This window comes from Crotalus tigris, unplaced genomic scaffold (assembly GCF_016545835.1).
Source record: "Crotalus tigris isolate CLP2741 ecotype Arizona unplaced genomic scaffold, ASM1654583v1 scf7180000018053.2689490, whole genome shotgun sequence".
Lineage (NCBI taxonomy): Eukaryota > Metazoa > Chordata > Lepidosauria > Squamata > Viperidae > Crotalus > Crotalus tigris.
In genome coordinates, this window is record NW_024096796.1 from 137191 (window position 1) to 163340 (window position 26150).

Below are 26150 nucleotides of genomic sequence, written 5' to 3' on the forward strand. Positions count from 1 at the left end.
GATAAAGAAGAAGAGCAGAAGTATCTGTGTGATTGATTTTCTGTTCTAATTTACCTGCTCTTATAGAAGTAATAAGGATCTAGTCCACCCTAGCCTTTTTCCTCTATGAGGATGAGTTGCTATCTAGCCTTCTCCAATAAAGGATTACATATAGAATGACATTTCCCACATACGTATAGACAATGGTTAAGATTTCACATCAGAATTTCAGTTCTTCAGAATGTCCTCCATCCTTTATTGATCACAGAATGTCAATTAAACAACATAAACATCTGTTCATGATTCTTAATGTTAACTGTGCCTTTTTCCTTCTCCCCAAATGCCCATCATTGTCGGGCGCATCCAGATACGTACCTCCTAAGGTACCAGAGTATAGGAAATACAGTGATTTGACAAGTTCTTGCTCCCCAAACTCAGCTGTATTTCTCAGTCCCACATGAATATGGCAGCTGAGCTAAAGCAGCAATAATAACAGACTTCTGGAAAGGTGGCATCAAGAAATAAAGAATGCAGCTGTTCTCCAGAATTCACCCCCCCCCCCATCTTATAGCAAGGTTCTTTCTGCCTTTCCCATCTCAGCACTCTGAAAACCTCTGCATTGTATCTAATGATGGTCTTCTGCCAGCAGAATTCCTGTTCCCTGCAGCTTTCCCCCACACCTCCAAATTTGTTAATGGAATATTAAGGAACCTCCTTTGGGGGCAAAGGTGGAGAGGAGAGGAAACTCCTGTTTGCTGCTTGTGCAACACTGGATTTCAATGCTTCAGCTTCACATGCTTTTGCCTGAACAATGAGAATAAAGCTACACTCAAAAGTCATCATCGTCGCATATATCCAAGTAGACATCAAAGGCCTCACGGTTGCAATTTCCATCGGGAGTGAAGACATACTTATGGAAAGTACCATCCACACAGATAGCTGTTAAGAGTAGGAAACAGAATTGAATGTGGGTGAGAGATCAAGAATGGCATTCATGAGAACTCAACGCACGAAGAGATCACATGGCAGAAAATCTACAGTGGTGCCACTAATAAATATAAGAAAACCAAACAGGAAAGGGAGGGAGGGGGTCTTTAACCTAAAGCAGACCGCTTTGCCATACTCAATGGCAGCACTGGATCCGGGTCATGATTGCATGTGATATGCTTGAGGAGGCCCAACACATCTACTGCCTCTCATCAATGCCACTCACCAATGACCGAGTTGACGTTCTTGGAGGTGTTTCTCCCAAAAGCGCAGATACAAGCAGACTCCGCTGGCACAGTGAAGCTGGCCAGGCTCCACTGAGAATCCACATACTGACCTATCATAGGCCCAACCTTTCCCACACGAGCCAATCTGCGAGGGAGCAGGAGAAAGAATGGGATTAAAAGTATTACTGGTGACCGTCTTCCATACCCATTATATAACACCATCCTCCCTGCCCCCACACTACGTACGCTGAGCGGCGATTTAATCGGGTGTCTTTCAAGGCAAAGATATGGACAGTCCCTTTGTCACTGGATGCACAGAGAAATGAAGAGTCGTGGCTGAAGTTAATGCTGTGGGGAAGAAAGGAGTTTCACCTGACAATTCAAGGTTTCTTCCTATGATCATGTCACTATAATAGCAAATGCCTTCTTTTCAGTACGTATTACTCCTGGAGAGGAGCCGGGTAAAATATCCCTCGACCGAGCATCCCTTCCCAGAAATATTGGGAATGCAACTCCCATAATTCCTAGCCTGCCTAGCTAGGGAGTAGGAGTTATAGGGACATCAATATGGCGATGCCCCATCCCAATCAATTAAATCCTTGGCGGTTTACATAGTAGAAAACAAAACAGCCACAAAACATAAAACGGAACTTTGTAACCGTGAAATAAGAACGAAATAACAAAAAACAACATAGGGTCCCAAGCAGATTAAAAACGGTTTTGTGAAGAGCTCTGTCTTCAACATCTCCCAGAACGTCCTTGCAAACCCAATCCAGGCTGAACTAGGTTGCTCTGTATTAGGAGTTTAGCAATTCCTAAAGCTGCTATTCTTGCCCACTCCAGACCACTGGGGCCTCTGAGAACACAACCAGACCTTGAATAGGATCATCTCACTGACACCCAGAACCCATAAGGAAAAATCTATTGCAGTGTTTCCCAAACTTGACAATTTTAAGGCAGGTGGACTTCAACTCCCAGAATTCCACAGCCAGCATTGCTGGCTGTGGAATTCTGGGAGTTGAAGTCCACCTGCCTTAAAATTGTCAAGTTTGGGAAACACTGGTCTATTGGAATGGGCCAAGAGCCTGCCAATTTTACCAGTCTCTGAGATGAAACCTCTGAGAAACACATTAACAAGAAACGGGAGCGGCACCTATTCATAGAGTTGTTAAACTTGGACCAAGTCCACAGATATTGCCTTCAGCAGATTGTATCTCCATGCTATGCGAAGTTTCACTTGCTGAGTTTGCAAGCTTGCTTCACTTGTTACATAATAGCAGCCCAGGGTCCCTCACTTGTTTGCAACTACTGTAGACGTGTTGCTTTTTAGCTAGCAGAACAAACCAGTCTTTCTAACTGTGACCTGCAGTATTTGCTCTTCCAGTAGTAGTGCATTGATTAGTTCGATCTGCATGGCTTTTCCATTTGACAAATAATTCTCTATGGTAAACAACAAACTTAAAACAATGAAAAAAACAGCAAATTTACCTAGGGTAGCACACATATCTGCATCGCTTACCCTCTAAAAATAGTACTCTGTACTAAGGCAAAAGACACATTTTGAAACTTAAGAAGCAGGAAAGGTTTGAAACCTGAAACCTTATTTTTCCATGTGCAGAATAAACCCATCCAGAATCATGATCGCTATAATAAGGTGGTTTGATCTGGTCTCACCTTCTCAATTCAAAGCTACCTTCAAAAGTTAATAATATTCATCCTAATTCCATTGTGCCATTATCTGCCTCTGCTACAATCCCTCTGTGAGATTTGCCTCAGTTAGAAGCCTCACCGTAGTACTTCATGATACAGGGCCTGGCATTTCCCAAGAAGTGGCATTAACAAGACTATCAGTTTCTCACCCCAAAACCTGTAAATCAGGGGTATCAAACTCACCACGTCAGGTGACGTGTCATGACATATCGCAGCTTCTGTGTGGTGCATCCAGCCGGCAGGCCGGCAGTTTGACACCCTGCTGTAAATAATTCAGCAATGCAGCTCATTCCCCTGTCTATTCTTTCACTTGTCTCCAGCAGTTGCAATTAACAGATTATTTATTTCTCCACTGCAGGCTTACACTAATTCCTGCCAATGTTTTTTTTTTTTTAAGTAGTAAATTTACAGCTACTGCCAATGCCCCAAAAAACAAGCCTCATCACTGTCAGCTCCAGCACGTCCACTAGCAGAAGAACAGTGCATCAGTAGTCCAGGTATTTCTCTGCAAGCAGCAGGGATTTTTAACTTACCCATGTGGCCCTTTTGATAAGTTTTGCAGGCCTGCCCTCTGGGGTGGATGGGTGGAGACTGAAGCAAGAGATCAATGGAGGAATGGAATCCGAGATGCAAGGCAGCCTTTCTAAGTAGCCTAGCCCAGGTAAAGGCAGAGCTTCACGCAATTTGCGAGGGAGGACCTATGTGAAGTGGGAACAGAGGGAGTTCTCACCAATACAAAGTTGCTGGATCGGTCCCTCTCCTGAGCTCTACTAGCTTCTCCTTGGTCTGTGTGTCAAAGAGGCGGATGAGGGTCCCTTTCTTTGAGGCAGAGGCCACAACGGTGCCCTGTTGGTTGAGGGAGATACAGGCAATCTCGCTCTGATGAGCATTGATGGTGAATGGGGCAGACGAGGTGCCAGGCTTGGTGCTTGAAAGATCCTAAGGTGAGGACAAATCATAATTAAGAACAAACAAGATTTGATTTTGATTTCAACAGAATGGTTTGCAAAAACATGCCACATGCTTGGTTATTCCCAATGCAGCCCATTACCAGACCATGCTTAAAACACCTGAATCAGAATTTGCTCATTACTGTATTAGCGACTTTATGTCTAAGATAGTGGTGGCGAACCTATGGCACGCGTGCCATAGGCGGCACTCGGAGCCCTCTCTGTGGGCACGCGCACTGTCATCACAGCCCTGTCCCCCCTGTGGCCCCCTCCTCACCAGCAACCCCCCCGGAGGAGAGTTGCCCCCAGTGCGGCCCGTGCGGAACAACACAGCCAAGGACATAGCAGCCGGGCAACAGGGATAAGACTCCGCCCTTGCGCCCCATCACGTGCAGATGATGCTGCAGGGTACGGGCGGAGGGTATGGCTGCCATGGTGCTGCTGGGCCGCCTGGGCAATCTGTGGCGGCCGTGGAGGCGATGGGTAGCCCTACGGGTGGGTGGGGTGGGGGCAGGGCAGGGGGGGGCAGGGGCAGAGCGGAGGCGGGAGGCGGAGGCGGGAGGGGGCAGGGACGTTTTTGGGCACTCGGTCTCTAAAAGGTTCGCCATCACTGGTCTAAGACACCAAGGAAACAAATGATATATTAGAAAAATAAAATAATATCATATCGACTCTAAGAGCACAACAGTAAAAACAATATAAAGAAACTTAGAAATAACAGTACAATGGTAAAATACAAGCAAATATGGAAGGAAGAAAAGGGTAAAGAATGCCTGAGTTGAGCTTAAATCTTCGCTCATAAGCATGTCTGCGTTTCTTTCTTGCTAATATGGGGATTAAATCCACACCCCAAGCCCCCTGCCCCAAATAAAATCAGAACTGATGCCATCAACATACAAAAAACACCCCCCTGTAGTAATAAACATGGGAAGAAAACAGAGCATGATCCAAATCTTTGGCAACTTCCAATCTTTCTCACGCAGAATGAAAGCAAAAGAGCCCATTTGATAATCAAGTTGAAATTGGCCATGAAATGTATGGGGAAGGCGACCTGGGAAACTCAAGCTATTCCTTCCTGGAGGAATAGGCCTAATAATGAAGCTGCAGAACCCTGTCTGAATGTGTGTACTGCAATGTTGGGTCTAGCCCAGGGGTAGGCAACCTTGGCTCTTTTATGACTCGTGGACTTCAAACTTCCAGAATTCCTGAGCCAGCCACGCTGAGGGGAAAGGGAGAGGTTTCCAAGCTGAGCCATGCTGGCTCAGGAATTCTGGGAGTTGAAGTCCATGAGTCATAAAAGAGCCAAGGTTGCCTACCCCTGCTCTAGAGTAAACATGACTAAGCCATTCTCCAACACTAAAAAAATCAATCGCTGGCATTGCTCTTTGCCCTGTTATACACAATTAACTAACACAGGTGACTCATTTGATTTCTATTTACAGGTGGTCCTCAACTTATATTTGTCCAATTTAGCAATTCAAAGTTACAATGGCCTCCAAAAAACTGATTTATAACCTATCCTTGAAGTTATCACTCCTGCAGTCACATGATCATGATTTGGATGCTTGACACCCAGTTTCCATTTACAACAGTGGCAGTGTCTTTTGCTCAGGTGATCAACTGACCTTCCCAGTCAGTTTCCACCAAAGAAATCAACCGGGGAGGTCGGATTTGCTTAACAAGTGTGCGATTCACTTAATAGTACACATCTCACTTAATGACCATGTTAAAATGGTCATAAAATTTGATCTGGTCATGTGACAACTCAGTTAATAACCACCTTGCTTAGTGACCAAAATTCTGGTCCCAGTTGTGGTTTTAAATCAAGTGCTACCTATACAGGTTACTTTGTGTGATAAATAGCACAATATTATGAAGTATTTCAGAATCAAATGTGATTATCATCTGCCTATAAAGAAATATTGTCATCCTCACTAGCTTACATAAGATTATGTTGTTTCCTTTGGGTATTGGGCATGGTACAATTTACTAAGATTTTCTCATGTCTATCCCGTCATCTCCCTCACCCTATCACATAACACTCACCACAAGCTGTAAGCTGCCACACTTATGCCCAGGGAAAACCAGGAGCTGCTTTTCCAAACTGGGACAGAGATCACAAAGCCCTGAGATGAGAGAGAGAGAGACCGACAGACAAACAAAAAACAGAGAGGCATCTGTCAGAGTTAGACTTGATCCATATGAAGGAGCAGCAGTTCCTTCGTTTATGCAAGTAAAGGAAAACAGGAGTGAAATGAAGGAATCACTGAGTCAGCGAGGTTCATTTTACCTTTGGGGTTGTCCCTGGTGTCAAACTCAAAGAGCTTTGTTGGGTTGTCGGGGAAGGAATACACATGGATTCGATTCCGCAGCACAATTATTATTCTGCAAAGACAATACAGGGGTGTACAGTTATAATACAGGAATGCAGGTAGCCCTTGACCTACAACTACAATTGGGACTGGAATCTCGGTCATTGAGCAAATCAGTTGTTAAGCAAGATGTCACATGGCTGCAATCAAGGCAGTCCCATGTGGTCCTTGATCAATCTCATAGGTCACTGAGCAGATGAAATCCCAGGTAAGGAGCATGGGGTACCTCAGGGGGGTGGGGGAAGCCAAGACAGGCTATGTGTGAGTCAGGGTGTGGGTGCTGCAGACAAGTGTCTCTGCTCAGAGGTTGAAAATCCTGCTTGGATTTTGGTAGGGAGGATTGTCAGCTCTGGAGCAGAAAGACATGTCCACAGCATGCCAATAATTCAGGTGCAGTCTGTGACAGGCCCCCCACAGACCTCCTCCATCCCCTTGAGACACCCCAGGCTCCTTGCCTTACCATGCTGCTTCTCCACTCTGCTTGAATTTTGGCAGGGAGGATTTTCAGCTCCAGAGCAGAGAGGCTTGTCTGCAGCACCCCGTCCCCCAACCTGTATACAGACTGTGCTAAGCCTTCCAGAGCCTCCCCTACTCGCATAAGGCTCCTGTGCTCCTTACCTTACTACACTCCCCCTTCACTCTGCTTGGATTTTCAGTCCCTGAGCAGAAGACAAGTCTCTGTGGTCCAGAGCTGAATTTCTGCCAAAATCCAAGCAGAGTGGAGACATAGTACGATAAGGTACCTCAGGAGGGTAGAGGAGTTGTACTTAGTCTGTGGCTACATAGAGATTCTAGGCTGAATCCTCTTTTGATTCCATCCCAAGTTCTGCTACTTCTCCTACATTACCATTATAGTATTATACAAAAGTATTAGAGAATATTGCTACAGAGGCTATTTTACTTAATTATTACACTTATATGCCACACATCTTGCCTAGAGGCAACTTAGGCAACTTACAACAGAGTAAAAACAAGGTAAAATATTCAGTTAGAATTGTATATCTTTACAAATTTATATTTATTTCCAACTAGTGGGTCAATATGACAATGCTTGATACAAGAATATAAACTGATACACATTCAAATGTTCTAATTACTTTTGTTCTGCTTCAGTCAATGATGCCAGTACAGACTTTATTGTAAACAAATTGCATTGATATAATATTAACAAGAGGTGTTATTGTGGCAATCAAATTCAGATAAGCAGGAGGATATAGCACCCTACCCATGTTCTGGAACCAGTAGAAAGAGAATGAACTTCAAACATACTTGTCATGTCTCATGCGAACAGCCAATGCTGGTTTGGTGAAGGTGAACTCCAGTACTAATTTGTCTTTGCCTTCCTTCCCTTCACGAGAATCATCCCAGATCAAGACTACAACAGAAGCATGAGGAAACAGAAGACATAGATCAACAAGGACATAGAGAAACAGGGTGAAGATATGTCCCTGTTAGGGGATAATCAGAGATCATATTTGCTTCTCTCTGTAACACTGTTGAAATTTAGAACTCATGATTCCTTTGCTTTGATTCCACTTCCTCCCCTGAGGATACCAACCTGAGATCTCAGAGAATTTAGGGTTGCCACCTCCTCCTACAATAGCAAGGAGATTAGAACGGTGTAGCATTTCAACCAGCCCTACGCTGCCCACCTGTTCATGATCTAGCGGGAAAAAAACAAGAGGTACTATTGTAGGACTCACTGCACAGAAATAGAGATATTCCACTATCCTACATTTTTAGCTCTTTGCTCCTTACCAAGGTGCCCCTTCTCCATAAGTGGTTCCACATTATAGATCCGAACACCCGTCTCCATAGCACAGCAGAAACAACCTATTATGAGAGAGGATAGATCAACTGTGTGGTATATTGGGAACATCATGACTCACTTGTGCCAAAATGAAGACTGTAATCTACTAGTGGTATTAGGCTACCAGCCCAAAAACCCCTAGCAAACAGAAAGTATATTTCCATCAACACGGCTATTCTCAGATGCAGGGATTACAGATCACCTTATGAGCTGAAAATATCTCAAAATTCTTATTTTGAAAGGCCTATGACTCTGTTACAACTCCCTAATAAAAAAGTGCTAGATCTCCTGAGGAACACATTCAGACAAATTAAATAACTTACTCTGATCTTGATTGAAGCGCAGGCTATTAACCCCACGTTGCTGAGCCATTAGAGCTTGATGGGACAGCCTCAGTTGAGGCAGACACACAATGTTCTTGGTTCTTTTCTGTTACTCTATAAGGTACCCATCATGATGCAGAAAGACAAAATCAACACAGAGATATGATTCCAGTGGAAGGCCAAATAGCCCCGATGACATTTTTCAGCAGGTCCTAAGAACTAACTTTCTTATATATTTTGTCATCTCAGCTGAAGAGACCACCCCATAAGGGCACCAGGTTGCCAAAAGATACCTTTGGCCACTCATATCTGTCTCATTTAAGAACTTCTATTTCTCTTCAGTTGCTTCAGTATGACCTCAGTTCCTTCAGTTACCGACCCATTTGCCATTCTTTCTTCTTGGGCTGACTCCAGCGTTTGTTCTCAGGAGCTCCCTACAGCCCACTAAGCAATAAAACGATTCTCTCTCCTAACAGGGATCAGCCTCACAGTCACAACTTTCTCTTCCCGTGCAAGTGTTCATACCCAACTCTCCTTGCAAGGTCTCCTCGAACAAGATATACCTACTTCGCACTTCGGCAAGGTTACAGCTACGCCGTCCTCCCCTCCCAAAATTCTTCAACACTCCTTAACTCAGTCTGTCCTAACAGTGGAGATACAGGAACCCGCCACTTCGGTTTCTTTCCTAAAAATCTGAAGACGCCTAGCTGAAGTTTGCCCCCCCCTTCCTCCCTCCGCTTCATCTGCAAGATCCCTTACCTTTCCCCGCTTTATTTACATCGTGTGGTAAACAACAGCAGGCACGCAAGCTACTTCCGTTAGACCACAGAGAATAGGCACAGAGCGCTCACGTAATCTAGGAAGTACTAATGTCTCGACGGCCATGTTAGAAACTGGCAGGGAGCCGGGAGCTGTGAACATACGGGGATACTCTCTTGCTTACAGGGGAAAGGGCCGGGTCTGTTATCAAGGCGGCCATTTTTGAGACTGGCAATACGAGTCAATTCAGCCGTCCCGTTGCGGGAATTGACCGGGACTAAAGATAAAATACGTTTTTAAAGCGTTTAAATAATGTGGTAAAGTAGTTAAAACGCATTAACCGCGCTGGTCCTTAGAAACACAACATAAAAAAGAAAGGTATGGATAGGGAGAGAGAGAAGCAGCTGTTGCTTCACTGGCTAATGGAAAGGACCATATTTATCTCCAGGAAACTGTTCTCTGAGCAAGGGAGGAAGCCAAACTGCATTAACACATACGTTAGAGATACTTCGGACTCTGATCTTTAATATTCTTGAACTTCTTAAACTTAGGAGACTCCCAAATAAATTCCCCTTAGTAAATGGCCCAAATCAAAATGCTTATTTGCATTTTCTTAATAGCGAAGAACCTATAATCCTCTGGAGAGATGGGCATGGAGACAGAAACATTTTAAAGACAGTGGTTCTCAACCTGTGGGTCGGGACCCCATTTGGGGTCGAATGACCATTTCACGGGGGTCGCCAAACAACGCAGTCCACCATTTTTTTCCCCTTTTCCTTAGCTGTGCTACTCCCTTTTATTCTATTGGCTTTTGAAAGCCAATAGAATAGACTCTCTTGAATAGAGTCTAATTCTATTGGCTTTCAAAGCCAATAGGAATTGTCCAGGCTGTCTCTGCCCTGCTGAGCCCGCCAAAAGTCCCATTCTGCAAACGGTGCTGCAAGTTGTCTGCAGCGAAGGTGAGCTGTCTGGAAGTTTCCACCCCTCCCTGCTGAGCAACTACTAAAAATGTAAGTAAAAGAGGGCCGGGTTGGGAGGTGGGAAGCCGGCAGGCACAGGAAGGGTTGCTGGCGCGCGTGGGGTCCGGCGGGTGCCTTACCTCCTTTGGGCTGGGCCAGCTGGTGGCCCAGCCGGTGGTTGGCTTGCACCATCTCTGCCACTTGCCAGCTACGCCTCGGCCGGCGCAGGGGGCGGCATCACGTATGCGCAGCGCTCCCAGGCAGGGAAAGTCCTCAACTTACGACCGGTTGGGGGTCGCGGCATTAAAAAGGTTGGGAACCACTGTTTTAAAGACCATCCTAGATAGCACAATTTACTGATCACAGTTTTAGTAACAATCACACAAAGAATAGGCAAAAATAAGACTTTACTTATATTATAGCCAAAATGAAAGTAAACTATCAGTGAAATCTATGAAACTTAATTTACACATAGTAGTTGTATTCATTTTTATACAGGTGGCAGGAAAATGGACAGTAATTTTACATGACATTTTGAGAAGAAAATTTTCACACAATCTTATTCGTTTTAGCAAAATCAGACACCTCCCAAAAGATGATTTATCTATGTTTATTTCTGATGCTTATTTATGTTTAGGGCTATGATGAAAATACACACCCCAGGATAATGTAAGATAAGTATTATTCCTTCTTCCAGGAATGCCTTGTAATCTTGCCAGTTTCCTCTAATAAAATAATTTTTGCCAACTTCCATACAGTGTAGCAATTCTCTTTTCTGTCTATTAATTGCTTCAGGACTTTGTGAATATAAGTTCATTTAAAAAAATGACTATCCTGAAAAAAAATCAGGAAAATACATTGGTTCCAGGTTCCATCCTTGAATGTTTTGAAAATTTTAGTTTAAGAGCAAGTTATTTTTTCATACATTTTACCAGCCTTCAATCCCAAATTTTCAGCAGATGACACAAATTGCAGTAGCTATTCTCTAGAAAAGAACTTAAGAGATTATAACTTCACATCCCAAAGAATAATTTATAATGGATGACCATGAACCACTAGTTCTAAATCAGAACTCCTTGTTGCTAGGAGTGGCTTAATTTTCAGTCCTCTAGATCCAGAGATGACCAGCAACTGTTTGATTGTGCCACACAGTGCCTTTACTAGATCACTCTTGTTTTTGGCTGATTCTGGAGCACCATCATTGATTCAGAGATTTTGATCATGTCACTAGCCAAAAGTAACAGCCCATCTAACTTTCATTAGAAAAAAAAAGCCAAATAACTGAATATGAATCATGGATTGCTGTGCATATGAAGGCTGCCAGCGGTATCATTTGTCATGCTTAATACTTCCAACACATTCCGCTGAGATTATGGACTTGGCTCTTTATTTTGAGCCTCAGAAGATAAATTCTTCTGTTCTGTAGATGTTCTCTTTTTGGAGGAGCTGTGGATATCAATCATCCTCGACGCCACCAACATAGTGACAGATAACATCATAATCCAGGGTCAGAAGCTTTTCTTCATCCTGTTGCAGTTGCACCACTGCACGACTCTGTCCCTTGTCTCGACGCAGAATGCGGCCCATCTAATTTAAGAGTGAAAAAGCATGAATGAGATTGTCTTCCTATCCTGAAGAAAAGCAGGCATACTACATGTAAGCAAGCTGTGGAGCTCTAAATATTGTGGTATTCCAGTGATCAACAACCATGACACATAGTGAGCATAACTCAATTTCCTGTAATATTGCAGTGCCAAAAGAAAGCCCCAAACCTTATTAAATCTGTGTTCTCACATACGATGTGATGCATTTTAATTTACTTCGTAATTTTTTCAAAATAACACATATAGGAAGTCCTTGACTTATGCCTGCCCATCACTATTGTAAGTCATGACAGTCATAAGGTGGGTCACCCATATGATGCACCCAATTTTACAATGTTTTTAAGTAGGTTATTAAGCAAATGCTGTGATTGTTACATGAATCAACAGCTCGCCATGGGTTTGTTTTGCTGAAACCTGAAAATAACTGCTGCTTTTTCGCAAAAACATTGTTAAAATGTGCTTACGTGACTATGGGATGCTGCAAATGGCAGACTAGTTGCCAAGCACCCAAAATGCAGCTGTTTGACTGTTGGGGAGGAGGGGAGTCATCAGGACCATATCATAAGTACCTGGAGGGAGGTCTGTTGTAACTTATAACGATGGCTAAGAAACTGGTCATTAGTTGAGGACTAGTGGAAGTAAATGGAGCTTCTTATAGTAGTGTGAGCAATAAAGAATCTGTAGCGATTGCAATGCTAAGCTTCACTATTTTATAACTACTATCTGCCTAAATCTGCATGATAAATATTATGGGATAATATAAGATGTAACCCAAAATTTTGACCACAAGAGAGAGACTGAATCTTGGATCACCTGCATCTGAAGTAACAATTTGTTATCGTACTTGCAATTTAACATTGTGTTAGTGGCATACAAGTTTAATAATAAATAGAAACAAACAAACAAATAAATAATCCCACATCTCTATAGCATGAAATTCAGGGGTCTTAAGAGAAATTAGCCAGGTTCCATCTCACTGGATTAGTGACTTACCTTTCCAACATGCTCCCCTAATACCACCATAACCCAGTCTGAATCATTCCGAGGAATTACAGTCTCCAGCATGGATTCATGGATACCTGTAAAAGAGGTTGAAGCAAGAATCTGAAGTCATTAATACGACTACCTGAAATATCACTCTTCCATTAGCTACCTGAAAAATCATGTCAAAGAGAATTTCTCAAACATAGTTTCTCTAGTTTCAAGTGAAACCGGGAATCTGGCTATCACATGGGTATCTTCTTATCCTACTTTGGATGGTCCTTAAGCAGCATTTTGCATCTCATACCATTTCCTTACCAATTACCCAGGTATTAGATAGATTGAAAGTTTTGGGCCAGTTTTTGATAGATGCTTCAAACTAAAGTCAGACTTTCAGTGGTAAGGTAAAGCCTTTTGTGCTAAAAATTGAATGTAGCATACCTTTGAACTGTGGTGGCATAAATTATTGCGTATATTATAGACAGCCAGTGCAACCAACAGAGAGGTGCTGAATTGTATAAAACCAGAAACATCACTAGAAGCCAAAATTCAAGAGCATGTCATGCATGCAAATTCATTGAAGAAGTCAACAAATACTAGGAATGGTTGGTGGATGAAGAAGAAAGGGCAAGCAACGTCAAAGCTGAGACAATGATGGGTATCCAACAACCAAAAGAAGTTGTACTTGACTGGGAGCATGGAGAGTGCTTGCCTATCAAGTCATCAAGAGTCATTCATGACTGATTATATATGTTCTGCCTTCACCTACTAACACTTTTTAAAAAGTGTTCAGGATTAGGTACTGCAATACCTAATCTGACAGATCAAGTGAAATTTGGGTGGAGGGATATTTTAGTTCCATAGCAGAAACTGCTAATCAGGGGAGACTATAAAATAATTGCTCAGCTTCATTACCACACCTGGAACCAAAAACCTAGATAGTAAAGTAATTCTGCTACTAAGAGTAGTAAGCATTATAGAAATAAACACTTTGCAAATGCTCACATTTCTATCCGTATCTCAAGAAAGCAGATATACTGAAATTCTGATAACAGTACATTTCACAAATTTGCTTAATTTGGCATACTGCAGATAATCTATCAGCTCATAGTCCTCTTAAATAAAAAAAATCTCGTTAAAATATTATGCATTGAAGGTCTCAAATATTAATGCCTGTATCTCCATATACTGATATATACAGCGTTCTTTATTATAAGATTTCAAAATCAAAGAGTAATGTTTATCTATATAAGTATTAAAACAAGCTGTTAAAAGCAAGACAAGAACCTTAAGTATCTTGAGAGCATGGACAGAGTAGCAAAAGTAAAAGACAAAATCACCTACAACAGGGGTGTCAAACTCAATTTCACTGAGGGCCACATCAGCATTGCGGTTGCCCTCGGGGGGGGGCAGGGGTGTGCGGCCAGGGTGGGTGCAGCCTACTGGGTGGGCATGGATGGAGTGGGTGTGGCATACTGGGTGGGCATGGCCAGTTCTACATCGTTCGCGTCAAGGGTGCCTGTGGGGGCCTGGGCAGGAGTGGGACAGATCTGAGGGTCTCTGGCAGAAGGGGGTGGGACCGGGGCAAGTGCCAAGGCATGGTCCATTCCTCACGAAGGGTGACACCTCCCCAGAATGCACCTAGGGGGTGGAGCCGACACAGCAGGGGCTGGTTCCTCGCTGTTTCTAGACGGCCTTGTGGAGCTAAGACTGAATGCATTTCAGCATAGATGCCCACCACAAAACTGTACATTGGCTCCCAGCAGGCCTGGGCTAGGGCCAAGGCAGTGGGGGCCCTTCCCTCACTGTTTCCAAGATGGTTTCACAGGCCACATAAAACCACTTCCCGGGCCGCATTCAGCCCCTGGGCCTTGTGTTTGACATGTCTGACCTACAATCACCTCTGAGAAAAAGGAAGTCCAGGAAAGAGTGGACAAGCTTAGTATTTGGGAGGTTGACATGAATGCAAGCCTTCTTTCAAAAACTTGGGATCCCAAATCACAAGTGTCTTCCTTGGAAGCACTAGAACGTCTGCACCAAAGTTGGTCAACTTTCTTCCTAATCAGCAAGTTAAAGATGCTGTTCCAAAAATACTAAAGGTCAAGTCTTGAGTCTCAGACTTAAGCAGTAACACTAATACACTCACCATCCAGAATTTGTCCTTTGTCTATTCGGCAAACACAAGTATCTGGCTTGAGGACGTCTTCAATTACCATCTGGAGACAAAAACAACAACAAAGGATTTCATACCTTCTGTGTCCAAACAATGGGGTCAGTTGAGTCTTTATAACAGTCTTTGCCTGGAACTGGCCCTCAGCTGCAAACACTCATAATTTGAAAGGACACAGGCTTCTCCCTCACAAAAAAAAAGCCTTTAGCTGCTCATAGAGTCGTTAGTTATTATTTGATCAAAATCCTACCTGCCTTCTCTGAGCAATATTGAAACTTGGTGTCTCTACCCCATCACTTCAATACATCTAGGCTCCAGGGGGGGGAGGGGGGAACCACAGCTTTTCAGAAATGGCTCCTTGCCTGAGGGGAAAAGCTTTGGTGAGATCCCCCATTTCTATTGCATTTAACTCCCCAAGCAAAATGTTGCAAAAGTACAATCTTGAGAAGGATCTTTATCACTGCAGGACATAGCACTTTTGAAAGCATTGCAAATAAATTCTGCACAGATAGTTATTCAGGGTATAATGACGCCATGAGCCAAACTGAACACTGCTATTCTGGCAAAGATGAAAAGCTATCCTCCGTTTCTGCTGCTGCCTTATGAGAATTAGACTGAACTGACTTGACCTCCCAGCTCCATCTATTGTCTACATAATAACTTCCCCTCTCTTTCATAACTAAGAGAAGTGCATTATTTTTTTAAGAAGGCATTTATGATAGAGTCTCAAGAAGTTTTTGAATGGCAAAGTTCAAAGAGTTGTCATGTGGTCCTTCATCATCTTCTCCCACCAGGCTTAAATCTGCCTTCACCAATTTGGTGTTCTCCAGAGGCAATAGGACTACAACACCAAAATTCCTAGGAAACCACCATGCTGGATGGAAATTCTAGGAACCCAGCCTATCTGGAGGATGCCAGTTGGGACAGTGGGTTTGTTGGCATAGCAATTTATCCTTTTCTTCACCCACACTGTAAAAAAATATTACAATGCTATTAAATTAGATACATAACCTGCACACTCTAGGTTCAAATAGTAATACTGTATTAATAATGATGAGAAGCAGGTTTCTGCAAGTACCTTAGTATTATAATATTTGCCCCCTTTGTAGAGCTTATCTATAAAACGGACTCGCAGATCTTGGCGTAACCAGTGAGTAGCTCTGGAAGAGGAACTGTCAGCAGACTTACTATGCTTCCCAGTATGGTTCTCTCTGTGGGCACAAGAGAAATTATTGAAGAATTATGAGTTGGAAAGGGTCTTTTAGGCAATCACCTAATCCCTACTTAGTGCAAGAATTCAGATTAAAGCAAACTGAATGTATACAATTAGATGGCTACTTAGCCCTTGCTTATGTAAATCCTATGAAGGGAAGACTACCACTCCTTTGGGCCAAAGGTTCTACTGTCAAACTGCCTGCATTGTTAGGATGTTTTTTCTAACGTTCTCAGAGAAACTGCCTTCTTATAATTTACATCCATTATTTCATGTAGCGAGAGAGAGAGAGAAAGGGTTTTGGCCACCTTCTGTGTAATATCTTTCCAGGGCTTTGAAGAGGGCTACCTTTTGTCCCTTGTCATTTTTTCCTCAAGTCTAAAGAAACCCCAATCTTTCAACTCTTCATATAGCAGCGGTTCTCAACCTGTGGGTCGCGACCCCATTTGGGGTCGAACGACCATTTCACGGGGGTCGCCAAACAATGCAGTCCACTATTTTTTTTCCCCTTTTCCTTAGCTGTGCTACTCCCTTTTATTCTATTGGCTTTTGAAAGCCAATAGAATAGACTCTCTTGAATAGAGTCTAATTCTATTGGCTTTCAAAAGCCAATAGGAATTGTCCAGGCTGCCCTGCTGAGCCCGCCAAAAGTCCCATTCTGCAAATGATGCTGCAAGTTGTCTGCAGCGAAGGCGAGCTGTCTGGAAGTTTCCACCCCTCCCTGATGAGTAACTACTAAAAATGTAAGTAAAAGAGGGCCATGGTGGGAGTTGGGAGGCCGGCGGGCGCAGGGAAAGTTGCTGGCGCGCGTGGGGCCCAGCGGGTGCCTTATCTCCCTTGGGCTGGGCCAGCTGGTGGCTCAGCCGGTGGTTGGCCTGCTCCGTCTCTGCCGCTTGCCAGCTATGCCTCGGCCAGCACAGGGGGTGGCACCACGCATGTGCGGTGCTCCCGGGCAGGGAAAGTCCTCGACTTACGACCGGTTGAGTAGTCCTCGACTTATGACCGGTTGGGTAGTCCTTGACTTACGACCAGTTGGGGGTCGTGGCATTAAAAAGGTTGAGAACCACTGTCATATAGCTTAGTTTCTGTTCCCCTGATCATCCATGTTATCCTTTTCTGAAACCGTTCCTTTTTAAAGTGTGATGTCCAGAACTGACCTGATCTGACCTTCCCTTCCCTTAAATAGTTAAGAGGTTGTTTTAGGGCTTGAAAATGGTTTCTGAGCTCCAATGATACAAATTATCTTCCATGTCATCCCTTGGGCTTTTCCTCCATTTAACTATCTTCCTTAGAGATCACTGCTTCCAATGTTCATTAGTGCAGAAGGACTTCTTTTGTTTGAAATGATAAATCCTAGTACCTTCTCATTAGCTGAAGTGGGACCATTTGCTTCTCCAACCCTTTGGCTTTTTTTTGCTATGAGATAGGAAGACTAATATGTCCTAAGTAGCACAGCTCATAATTGCAGGTTTTTCTCTATTTACTTTCACATTTGCTTCTTAGGGCACCATGTCAAAAAGCTACATTTTTTCTTTTCTTTTTGTTCCCTTTTTAATGCTCTCAAGTTAACCAAGCCCAAACTTTAGGCTTAAGGCTTCCCAACTGAACTGACTTCTTGATAATTCTCCATTTGCTCACTCATTTGCAAATCTGTAAATATGCCAACTTACACTCAATTAAAAACAGAAATAGTGGGGTGAGAAGACATCAAATGGGATTTGATTAAAAAGGATTAAAAACATATGTTTTGGAATCAGCACTGTGACCCCCAAAGAATAGGCACTCTTGCACTAATATATATTATATTCTAAATAACAAGCCAAGTGAGGTCTTTTCTCATTTCTCCCTTCACCGCTGTTGGAAGCTGTATTCTGGCAAATGCTTGATCCCACCACCAGCAACCATATAGCTACAGACTTTAAAACAGCACTCAGCACTTGCAATAGCAGGACACATTTACCTATCTGCATCGGCTGGGTGCTTCCTTTTTTTGTCCCTGCTCTCGTTTTTTCCTTTGGAGGCCCTGTTATCCGAGCTCTCCTTGGCCTCGTTCCTTTGTTCCTCCTCCTTCTCTTTGTGAGCCTTGCTGAGGCGACCTGTACTGGGGAGAAGCAAATCGTTGAGAGAATTCAACCCATGAGGGGAACAGAGATTGACAGCAGATTTTCACCCCACGTTCTGCCATCAAGGTGACTTGGTTTTTATATTGACAAGGAGGGCCGCCGTGAGAGGAGCAGCTAGTATTGCTACTTAGCATCCCCAAAGGGCAGAAGAAGTTCTGGTGTCTACGTGGGAACAATGGGGAAATCTACTTTAACTTACTTAAGTCTTTAGCCAGCTTATCGTATTCTTTCTGGGTAACAGGCTGAACTCCATGTTGACTCACAGTGACCACTTTGCTGCCAATTGCCAGTTTCACCATGACACGAGCATTGTCTCCATCAACACCTTCAATCTACAAAAGACACAAGTCAGGGCCCAGTAATTAAGTGAGTGTGGCGGTATAATCCTTCTGGTGCTGGACTGAGACTCGGAAGCCTTAGATTCAAGTCCCTAGTTGACCCTGGAATTAACTGGGCAAATTTGGGGTACTGTAGAATTTCTCTCCCAACTCAGTCTACCTCACAAGGACACCACTGGGAGGATAAAATATTAAGCTCCATATGAACTACTGTGAACTCTTAACAGAAAAGTAAATACAACAATACATGAATAAAAAGAAATGCTATATGTGGATAGCTGAGAGAACAGATTGCAAATAAAGGCTATATCTGCACTGCAAACTGATTCAAGGCCTGTTTTATCAGAACATCCTCATTTTTTTAAAAAAAATTAAATCCTCGATAGCTTGCAAAGCGAAGATTAGGAACAGCCTATGTTTGCACAATAATTTCATGAGCAAATGAATCGTAATGAAATTGGCATTATACACATTTGATAAATAAAAAAATATTTCTGCAGTGCCGCCGTAGCAAAACTCATCACTGGGACACAAACAGGCAGGGGCTATCTACTTAAGACAAAGGTAGAGAGGTTGCAGAGAAAAGCTGGACCCCCATTCCAAAAGAAGAGCAAAGGGATTTTTTTTCTCACTTCCATTCATCTCAGTCCAGGGTCTGAAAAGCAACTAACTCAAGAAAAGCGTCAGTTCACCTTTCCGTACAGCTCCTTATGAGGTCCACTTTCAATGAAGACGGCGCCTCCTGGAACCAACCCCAAAGGTTCATCTTTGCTCTTTGAAGGTTCCTCGCCTGGTTTTGGGGGTCGCCGGGATCCTGAGGGCTGCAAGTCCTTGGCTGCTGAGCGATCTGCTCCAAGGCCCAAGCCCTTGGGCCGAAGACGGTTTTCTGCTGGCTTCACATCCCTAAGAGAGGCAAGCAAAGCAGAACAATGGGACAAAAGGGAAGAAGCTGAGGTAACTATTTATACATGAAAAAAATGCAAAATTATGTTATCTAACAGAAATAGCAACAGCAATAGCACTTACACTTATATATCGCTTTACAGTGTTTTACAGCCCTCTCTATGTGGTTTAAAGAGTCGGCATATTGCCCCCAACAATCAGGGTCCTTTTTTACTGACCTGGGAAGGATGGAAGGCTGAGTAAGCCTTGAGCTGATGAGAATCGAACTGCTGACAGTCAGCAGAATTAGCCTGCAATGCTGCACGCCAACCACTGCACCACCACGGCTCATATATAGCGCAAGAATAGCTCAAGAAAGACATGAAAGCACCTTGTTCAAAGCTTAGCACAGACCTGATATCTTGGAATGAAGTTCTTATAGAGGAAATATGGGGTTGATAATAATTGATCATCTCCTCTTACAATGTCAACCGCTTTTAACCAATTAAAACTTATATGAAGTAATTTAATTGCAAGAGTTTGAAATTGGTGGCAATAAAACCTATATTGCTGTGCATTTACATGGAAAGAATCCATGCATGCATCCGAGAACATGATTCAACCACTTTTTTCTCATGTCCAAAGCTTTCCCATTCTGTCAAATAACTTTTCTACAGTAAAAAGTTGTAATTCCTCTCCAGTGGCAGAGGCATTTCTTTCCCTTGCTTCAACTACACTCTCATGGAAGATCTTGAGGAATTCTTTGATGAAATCAAATGGCTACCATTTTCCTGTGGTTAAATAAATTGGCTGCTCGCTCTGTCAAATGAGAAGAATAGACTGGTGTGGCATGGTTCATTGCAGATAGTCATTTAATGACTATTCATTCAGTGACTGTTCGAAGTTAGGATGGTGCTGAACAAATGGGACTTATAACCTATTCTCGTAGTTAGGGCTGTTACACTGTTCTGCAATCATGTGATCATCCTTTGTGACTTTCACTGCCAGCTTCCCACAAGAAAAATCAATGGGAAAGTTGGCAGGAGTTGGAAATGGAGACTACATGATGCTGCATTTAATGATGATGGAGGAAACACTTTACAACCGCAAGAGGAAGCACTGGAACAGGCATCATAAGGCAACACACACATGTGATGCTACGGTCCCCATTATTGTCATTAAATAAGGACTACCGGTATTGGCAAATCCATGCCTACTTCTGCTAAGGAATGCATTCTTTTCTACATGTTCTCAAACCAACTGCCTAACACGTAAACCAGACTGATTGGTCTATAGTTATCCAAGAACTCATTCCCCTCTTTCTGAAGACAGGAACATATCTGCTCTTCTTCAGTCCTCTGATACTTCACCTGACCCTCAGGATTCCTCTTTTTCATTCTGAAAAGTTTCTTTGTATGTAAGTGGTGGCAAATATTACTGCTACCATTAATCTAATAATATTGCTTCCAACAACTTGGGACACTTAATATTCTTAAATTAGTTTTTGATCGAGTCTTTAAAGCATTTCAGATAGATTAAAAAAATAACATTACACATTAACAATGTAACAAATAATAATGAACATATATATAAAGAATACTTGCTGTTTAAATGTGTGCCCAATGCCTTCTCCTGCCTTCCAGCCCATGCCCTTCAACATAGCAAGACCATAAGCTTCCACTGGTACCTCTTCATAATCTGCCTCAGTTGACTGCCAAAATTAAAATATACAGAGAGAGAGAGAGAGAGAGGAGAAGGAAAAAGAACAGGAATTAAATCATCTGAACTAGAAATTCTAAGAGATATTCAGAATTATGCAGTTTTATTCTTACCGCTTCTGGACGGAGGCTGACATCCACTTTGTCCCCGATTTCAAAGCCATCAGGCACACGGTTCACCATGAGGAGAGGAATTGCAAAGTTGGGGTCTATCTTGCTTCCACTTTCCCATAGTTCCTGGGATTTCTTAGATTCTAAACAGCAGTTAACCAAAGCATAAGAGTGAAGTCAAGAAAACTCAGAGTCAAATATTTGTTTCCTAGGTCCAATGGGGAGAAATTAAAAGCCACTCAAATCCAAACTGATTTGGATGTTCATTACAAGAGATTTTCCAGGAAAGCAGCAGTGAAGTATCTATTTTATCAGATTGCATACTTCACAACTCCTACAATAACCAGATTTTTTGTTTGTGGCTTAGAAGCATTGGTATTAATTTAGATACATCAACAACTAACAGAAAGTTAGTATGCAAGCATAAAGTATACAGCGCTATAGTTCAACTGCATACTTACAAAGAATACCTCTAGACAATTAACTCTTCCGAAGCTTAATGTTTAAGTTATCTAAATATTAGAGTGTTAATAATCTCTAGTCAACACTGTATAAATACCACCATACCCAAATAATATATTATTATTAAAATGTATTTGCTGCCCACCCATCTTTTGCAGGGCTACTCTTTACACCCTGTGCATTAAAAATGTTAAATGATAAAAAAAAATGTAAGTATAACATTAATAAAATAATGAAACAATGAAAATCAACAATGAAAGTACAGCAATATGATTAAAAGATGGGCAGGGAGGGAGCAGGATGCATCTGGGAGGGAGGTGGGACATATTATTAGTCCAATAACCACGTCCATTGTGGTTCTCCCCATTGGGTCCCCAGGCCAGGTCTTCAGGCTCTTACTGAAGGACAGGAGAGTGGGGGGCAGGAAGTTCCAGAGGGCAGAGGCTACGGCAGAGAAAGCTCTTCTCCTGAAGCCCACCAGACAGAATTCCTTGACCAATGGGATCCACAGCATGCCTCCCCTGCCGGCAGAAGTGGGGCGGCCTGTCTCAGCAGACAAGATGCTTCATCAAGTAACCAGGCGCCCTGCCATGGAGGGTTTTAAATGCCTTAACCAACACCTTGAACTGCACCCAGAAACAAACATGGAGCAGCAGTGTAACATGAGCCATTCTAGGGGATCCCAAAAACTGCTCTATGCAGTACTTATGTTTTATAATAATACAATAAAGCAATAATCCCAGTGCTCAGGGGGAAAAAAGTAAGATATGGAACAAGAGAGGGATGTACAATGATATTACCATTAATGGGAGTTACTGCAAAGAAAAAAGGTCACTGGATCTAAGCGTTGTAGATTTAGAGGGGCTGGGATGCTAAAAAGGAACTAGAAGAACAATTAAATGGAATGAAAGCAAAAACATCTCTCAATGGATTTTTTTTTTTTAAGTGAACATTTCTAAGAGAAAAACAGAATAAAACAGAAGACACTGTCAGGCCAGTGCAGATCAACAGAAAGCCAGTCTGGTGTAGTACTTAAGGTGATAAACTGAAAGCAGGGAAATTAATCATCTCCATTCATGAATCACCATTCAATAGGTGACTTTGAGACAGATACTCTTTCTTTCTCTCTCTTTCTGCCTAATCTACCTCATAGATTTGTTGTGAAGAAAAACAGAAGTGGAGAGTGCTACATAGGTTGTCCTTATGGCCACAGTTGGGATAAAAGTTATTGAGTTGCACCAATTTTATGACCTTTTTTGGCAGTTAAGTGACTCATTGCAATGACTTTGCTTGGAGGAAAACAGCCAGAAGAGTCACAAAGGGCAATCCTATTCCCAGGATACTGCAACCATTGTAAATCCATGCTAGCTACCAAAATATCTGCATTTTGATCACATGATCATGGAGATGCTGTAATGGTTGTAAGGGCGAGGACCAGTTGTAAATCATTTTTAGTGCTCAAAAATGCACTGAATAACTTTGAATGGTTGCTAAACTAATGGCTGTAAGCTATGTGCTATCCTGAGCTCCTGCAAGGGCAACATATAAGCTAATGAATAACAATCAATCATGTGATGGTCAGGAATAAAATACATAATCATCAGGTGATGTCCAGCAGTATCAGTCTTAACTTCACCAAGTGGAGAATTGGTAAAGTTAATGATATGGACATACATCATAGCAAGAAAACTGCAAATCATCCCTTCCTCCCAATTATGCTAATTTATGTTTCTCGTGGATAGGGATGCTTAGGGAAGGGAGGTTCAGGCTAAAACTTTGAGATACTAGTGGTCCTTATGGTATCCCTGCTCCATGTTCTGACAGAGGTCAGAATCATTTTCCAGCAACATCATTGGCAAACACTCTATTGATTTCTCCATAGTCTTAAAATTAGCCCATTACAAGTTGCCATACCAGGTTCCTGTAATTATAAACTGAAAAAAGAGCTTCTCATGTTGTTTTTTACTAGTGGACAAAGTTGCAATTCTGTGATTTATTCAATGAGAATAAATAAATAAATAAATAAATAAACCTTCAATGAGTTCTTTGACTGCTTGTGCATCAACACCATTCATCCCATCCTGCTCCTGATGGGTTGCAGACACCTCAGGCTTCTTCCACTGATTCTTTCGGATCAAGGGAATGACAAGCTCTTTTGGCTGAGGGGCTGGTCGAACACTGCAGGGAAAGAAAGAGTGTCAATAAAAATTGTGATTGGGACTTTTCTATTCACATACTTTGTGGAGACGTTTCAAGAGGCTAAACTAGTCAAGCACTAGCCTCTCACAGAACTATGGCCCTTACTATATGCCAGCGAAAAAAAGTCAGATTTTAAAGAAATTACATCAGTCTGGAGACCAAAGTTTCCAAGTAATACTTAATACATGCATAATAAGTATTTAAAATATACACTCACTTTGAGCTTACAGCAAAAACTTCATAAATTGCACTCTTTTTTATTGCTTCACACTGCAAGGAAACTTAGGCAACTGGCTCAGGAAGAAAGTAATGGTTACTTAATGTGTAAGAATGAATTACACTGATGGAGGGAACCTCTACAGCTCCTGTTCCTTTTTTGCCCATCACTACACTTAAAATCTCATGTCCAAAAAGCTTTTCCTGGCTACAGACATAACCAATAACCAATCCTTCTTGTGATATGGCATGGGTAGATAAATTTGCAGAGATGACTATCAAGCATTAATTGATAACCTTAACCTGTTTGGCATGAAAAAGAACACAAGATGGTCAAAATAAGTAGATGCATTTGATTTGCCTGTGAATGGCAGGCACAAACTTTTTGGAAGCAAAAAAGAAATAAAGAACCACTTGTAATGGATTTGCTGAAATGACAAGCAATTAACATCACTGCATTTACAGTAACATCCTTGTTCCACAAAAGACAAAACATACCTTTAATTTATATTATGATCCCTTCACTCTTTTCCTTGTCCTGTACATTAATAAAGGACAGACTGGAACCTTATCCGAATAACAGATAACAGATTTTTGGGTGCTCAGTTGGCAGGAAGTTGCAGGCTATACAATGGGATGTAATTGATCAATCAATCAATCAATCAGAATAGAGCTGGAAGGGACTTTTGGGCATCAGGGACCAGCCTTTTGGGCACCAGAGACCAGTTCCATGGAGAGAGGTTTTCCCACGGACTAGAGGGGAGGCATGGTTTCACATATTGCCTGCATCCCGCGGATGGGGCTTCACTTGTTTGTGTGGCCCAATTTCTGGCATGCTGTGGCCCGGTTCTGATCCATAGATTGGGGGTTGAGGACACCTGTTGGGGACCCCAATTCCCTGCTCAAGCAGGAGACCCCACACTATTTCAGATAGGTGGTAATCTGATCTCTTCTTAAAAACCTCTAGTGATGAAACACCCACAATGTCTGAAGGCAAGCTGTTCCACTGGTTAATTGTCCTCACTGTTAGGAAGTTTTTCCTTAATTCCATTTGCTTCCATCCATTGTTTCTTGTCTTGCCTTCTGGTGCTTTGGAAAATAAATTAACCTCCTCTTCTTTGTGGCAATCCCTCAAATACTGTAATACTGCTATCATGTCACCCCATGTCCTTCTTTTCTCTAGTCTAGACTATCCAAACCCAAATCTTGCCATCGTTCTTATGTTTTTGTCTTCACACCTTTAATTACCCTAGTTGCTCTTCTCTGCACTTTTTCCAAAGTCTCAACATCTTTTTTTGTAATGTGGTGACCACAACTGGATGCAGTATTCCAAGTGTGGTCTTATTAAGGCTTTATAAAGCGGTACTAATACTTCACGTGATTTTGCTTCTGTGCCTCTGTTTATACAACCAAGGATTGTATTAGCTTTTTTTGGCTGCTGCTGCACTTACAGGATTAAACAATTAAACTTATAGGATTACTTAGGCAGCACTAACTGATCCTCACTATAGTAGGGAAACTGTATCTGGTCTACCCTCTTCCAGCAGCGGCTCACACGATCGAGTACTGTACATTCTTTCCTAACCTGAAACGGAAACAAATCTTCCACAACAGAGTGAGGGCTCTGGGAAGAGACCCATGGCAGAATCCATCTTCCTGACCTAGCAGCTTTCTATATGCGGGGCTTTCGGTACGGGGGAGGGGGGAGTTCATCCCCAGCAATTTGCAAAAGGCTTACGACACAGTGTCCGCCAAGCCCGGACACGAAGCCGCCTCCGCACGACAGATCTTCTCTGCTTAATCCGAACCGCACGGCCTCACCCATCACCCCCACCTGCCCCCGCTGAATCCACACCTTTGCAATTCTTTCCCTTCAACAGCGGAGAGGAAATCGGGTTCCTGTTTCGCTTCCTTGCCATCCTGCCCAGTTATATGGAGAAACCGCTTCCGTCCGCTCGTTCGGGAAAAACTGAACGACACCGGAACTGCTGGCACACCGACTAGCTTCTCTCTTTCCTCGGCCATCTTCCATTCACTATCTAGTCCTCACCCCGCTT

General features: G+C 42.7%; 2 protein-coding genes across 3 annotated transcripts; both read right to left on the reverse strand.

Moving 5' to 3' along the window:
* Positions 1-205: 205 nt before the first annotated feature.
* Positions 206-9246, reverse strand: WDR45 (WD repeat domain 45). 2 transcript variants are annotated; one of them, XM_039347072.1, is made up of 11 exons: positions 9118-9246; positions 8359-8472; positions 7984-8058; positions 7784-7888; positions 7495-7600; positions 6144-6238; positions 5900-5979; positions 3634-3842; positions 1440-1541; positions 1193-1338; positions 206-918 (listed from the first exon to the last, which is right to left on the reverse strand). In XM_039347072.1, the coding sequence occupies exons 2-11, from the start codon at positions 8405-8407 to the stop codon at positions 809-811; spliced, it is 1077 nt and encodes a 358-aa protein (XP_039203006.1). In that variant the 5' UTR covers positions 8408-8472; positions 9118-9246; the 3' UTR covers positions 206-808. The 2 variants fall into 2 exon arrangements, with proteins under 2 accessions (XP_039203006.1, XP_039203007.1); XM_039347073.1 differs by lacking the exon at positions 9118-9246 and adding an exon at positions 8926-9073.
* Positions 9247-10464: 1218 nt separating this feature from the next.
* GPKOW (G-patch domain and KOW motifs) lies at positions 10465-26137 on the reverse strand. Its single transcript, XM_039347075.1, has 11 exons — positions 25949-26137; positions 23711-23856; positions 21220-21359; positions 20992-21098; positions 19198-19408; positions 18367-18499; positions 18005-18140; positions 15910-16042; positions 14808-14877; positions 12674-12759; positions 10465-11663 (listed from the first exon to the last, which is right to left on the reverse strand). Exons 1-11 carry the CDS (start codon positions 26116-26118, stop codon positions 11532-11534), a joined length of 1464 nt encoding a protein of 487 aa, XP_039203009.1. The 5' UTR covers positions 26119-26137; the 3' UTR covers positions 10465-11531.
* Between the last annotated feature and the right edge of the window lie 13 nt (positions 26138-26150).

Coding starts and splice junctions, on each gene's coding strand:
- WDR45 (XM_039347072.1), bottom strand. CDS start 8,407: ATGGCTCAGCAACGTGGGGTTAATAGCCTGCGCTTCAATCAAGATCAG. Junction 5,980..6,143: donor CACCAGGGACAACCCCAAAG/GTAAAATGAACC, acceptor CTCTCATCTCAG/GGCTTTGTGATCTCTGTCCC. Junction 1,339..1,439: donor CGATTAAATCGCCGCTCAGC/GTACGTAGTGTG, acceptor GCTCCCTCGCAG/ATTGGCTCGTGTGGGAAAGG.
- GPKOW (XM_039347075.1), bottom strand. CDS start 26,118: ATGGCCGAGGAAAGAGAGAAGCTAGTCGGTGTGCCAGCAGTTCCGGTG. Junction 12,760..14,807: donor CAAAGGACAAATTCTGGATG/GTGAGTGTATTA, acceptor CCTCTTTTACAG/GTATCCATGAATCCATGCTG. Junction 11,664..12,673: donor TAGGGGAGCATGTTGGAAAG/GTAAGTCACTAA, acceptor CTCTTAAATTAG/ATGGGCCGCATTCTGCGTCG.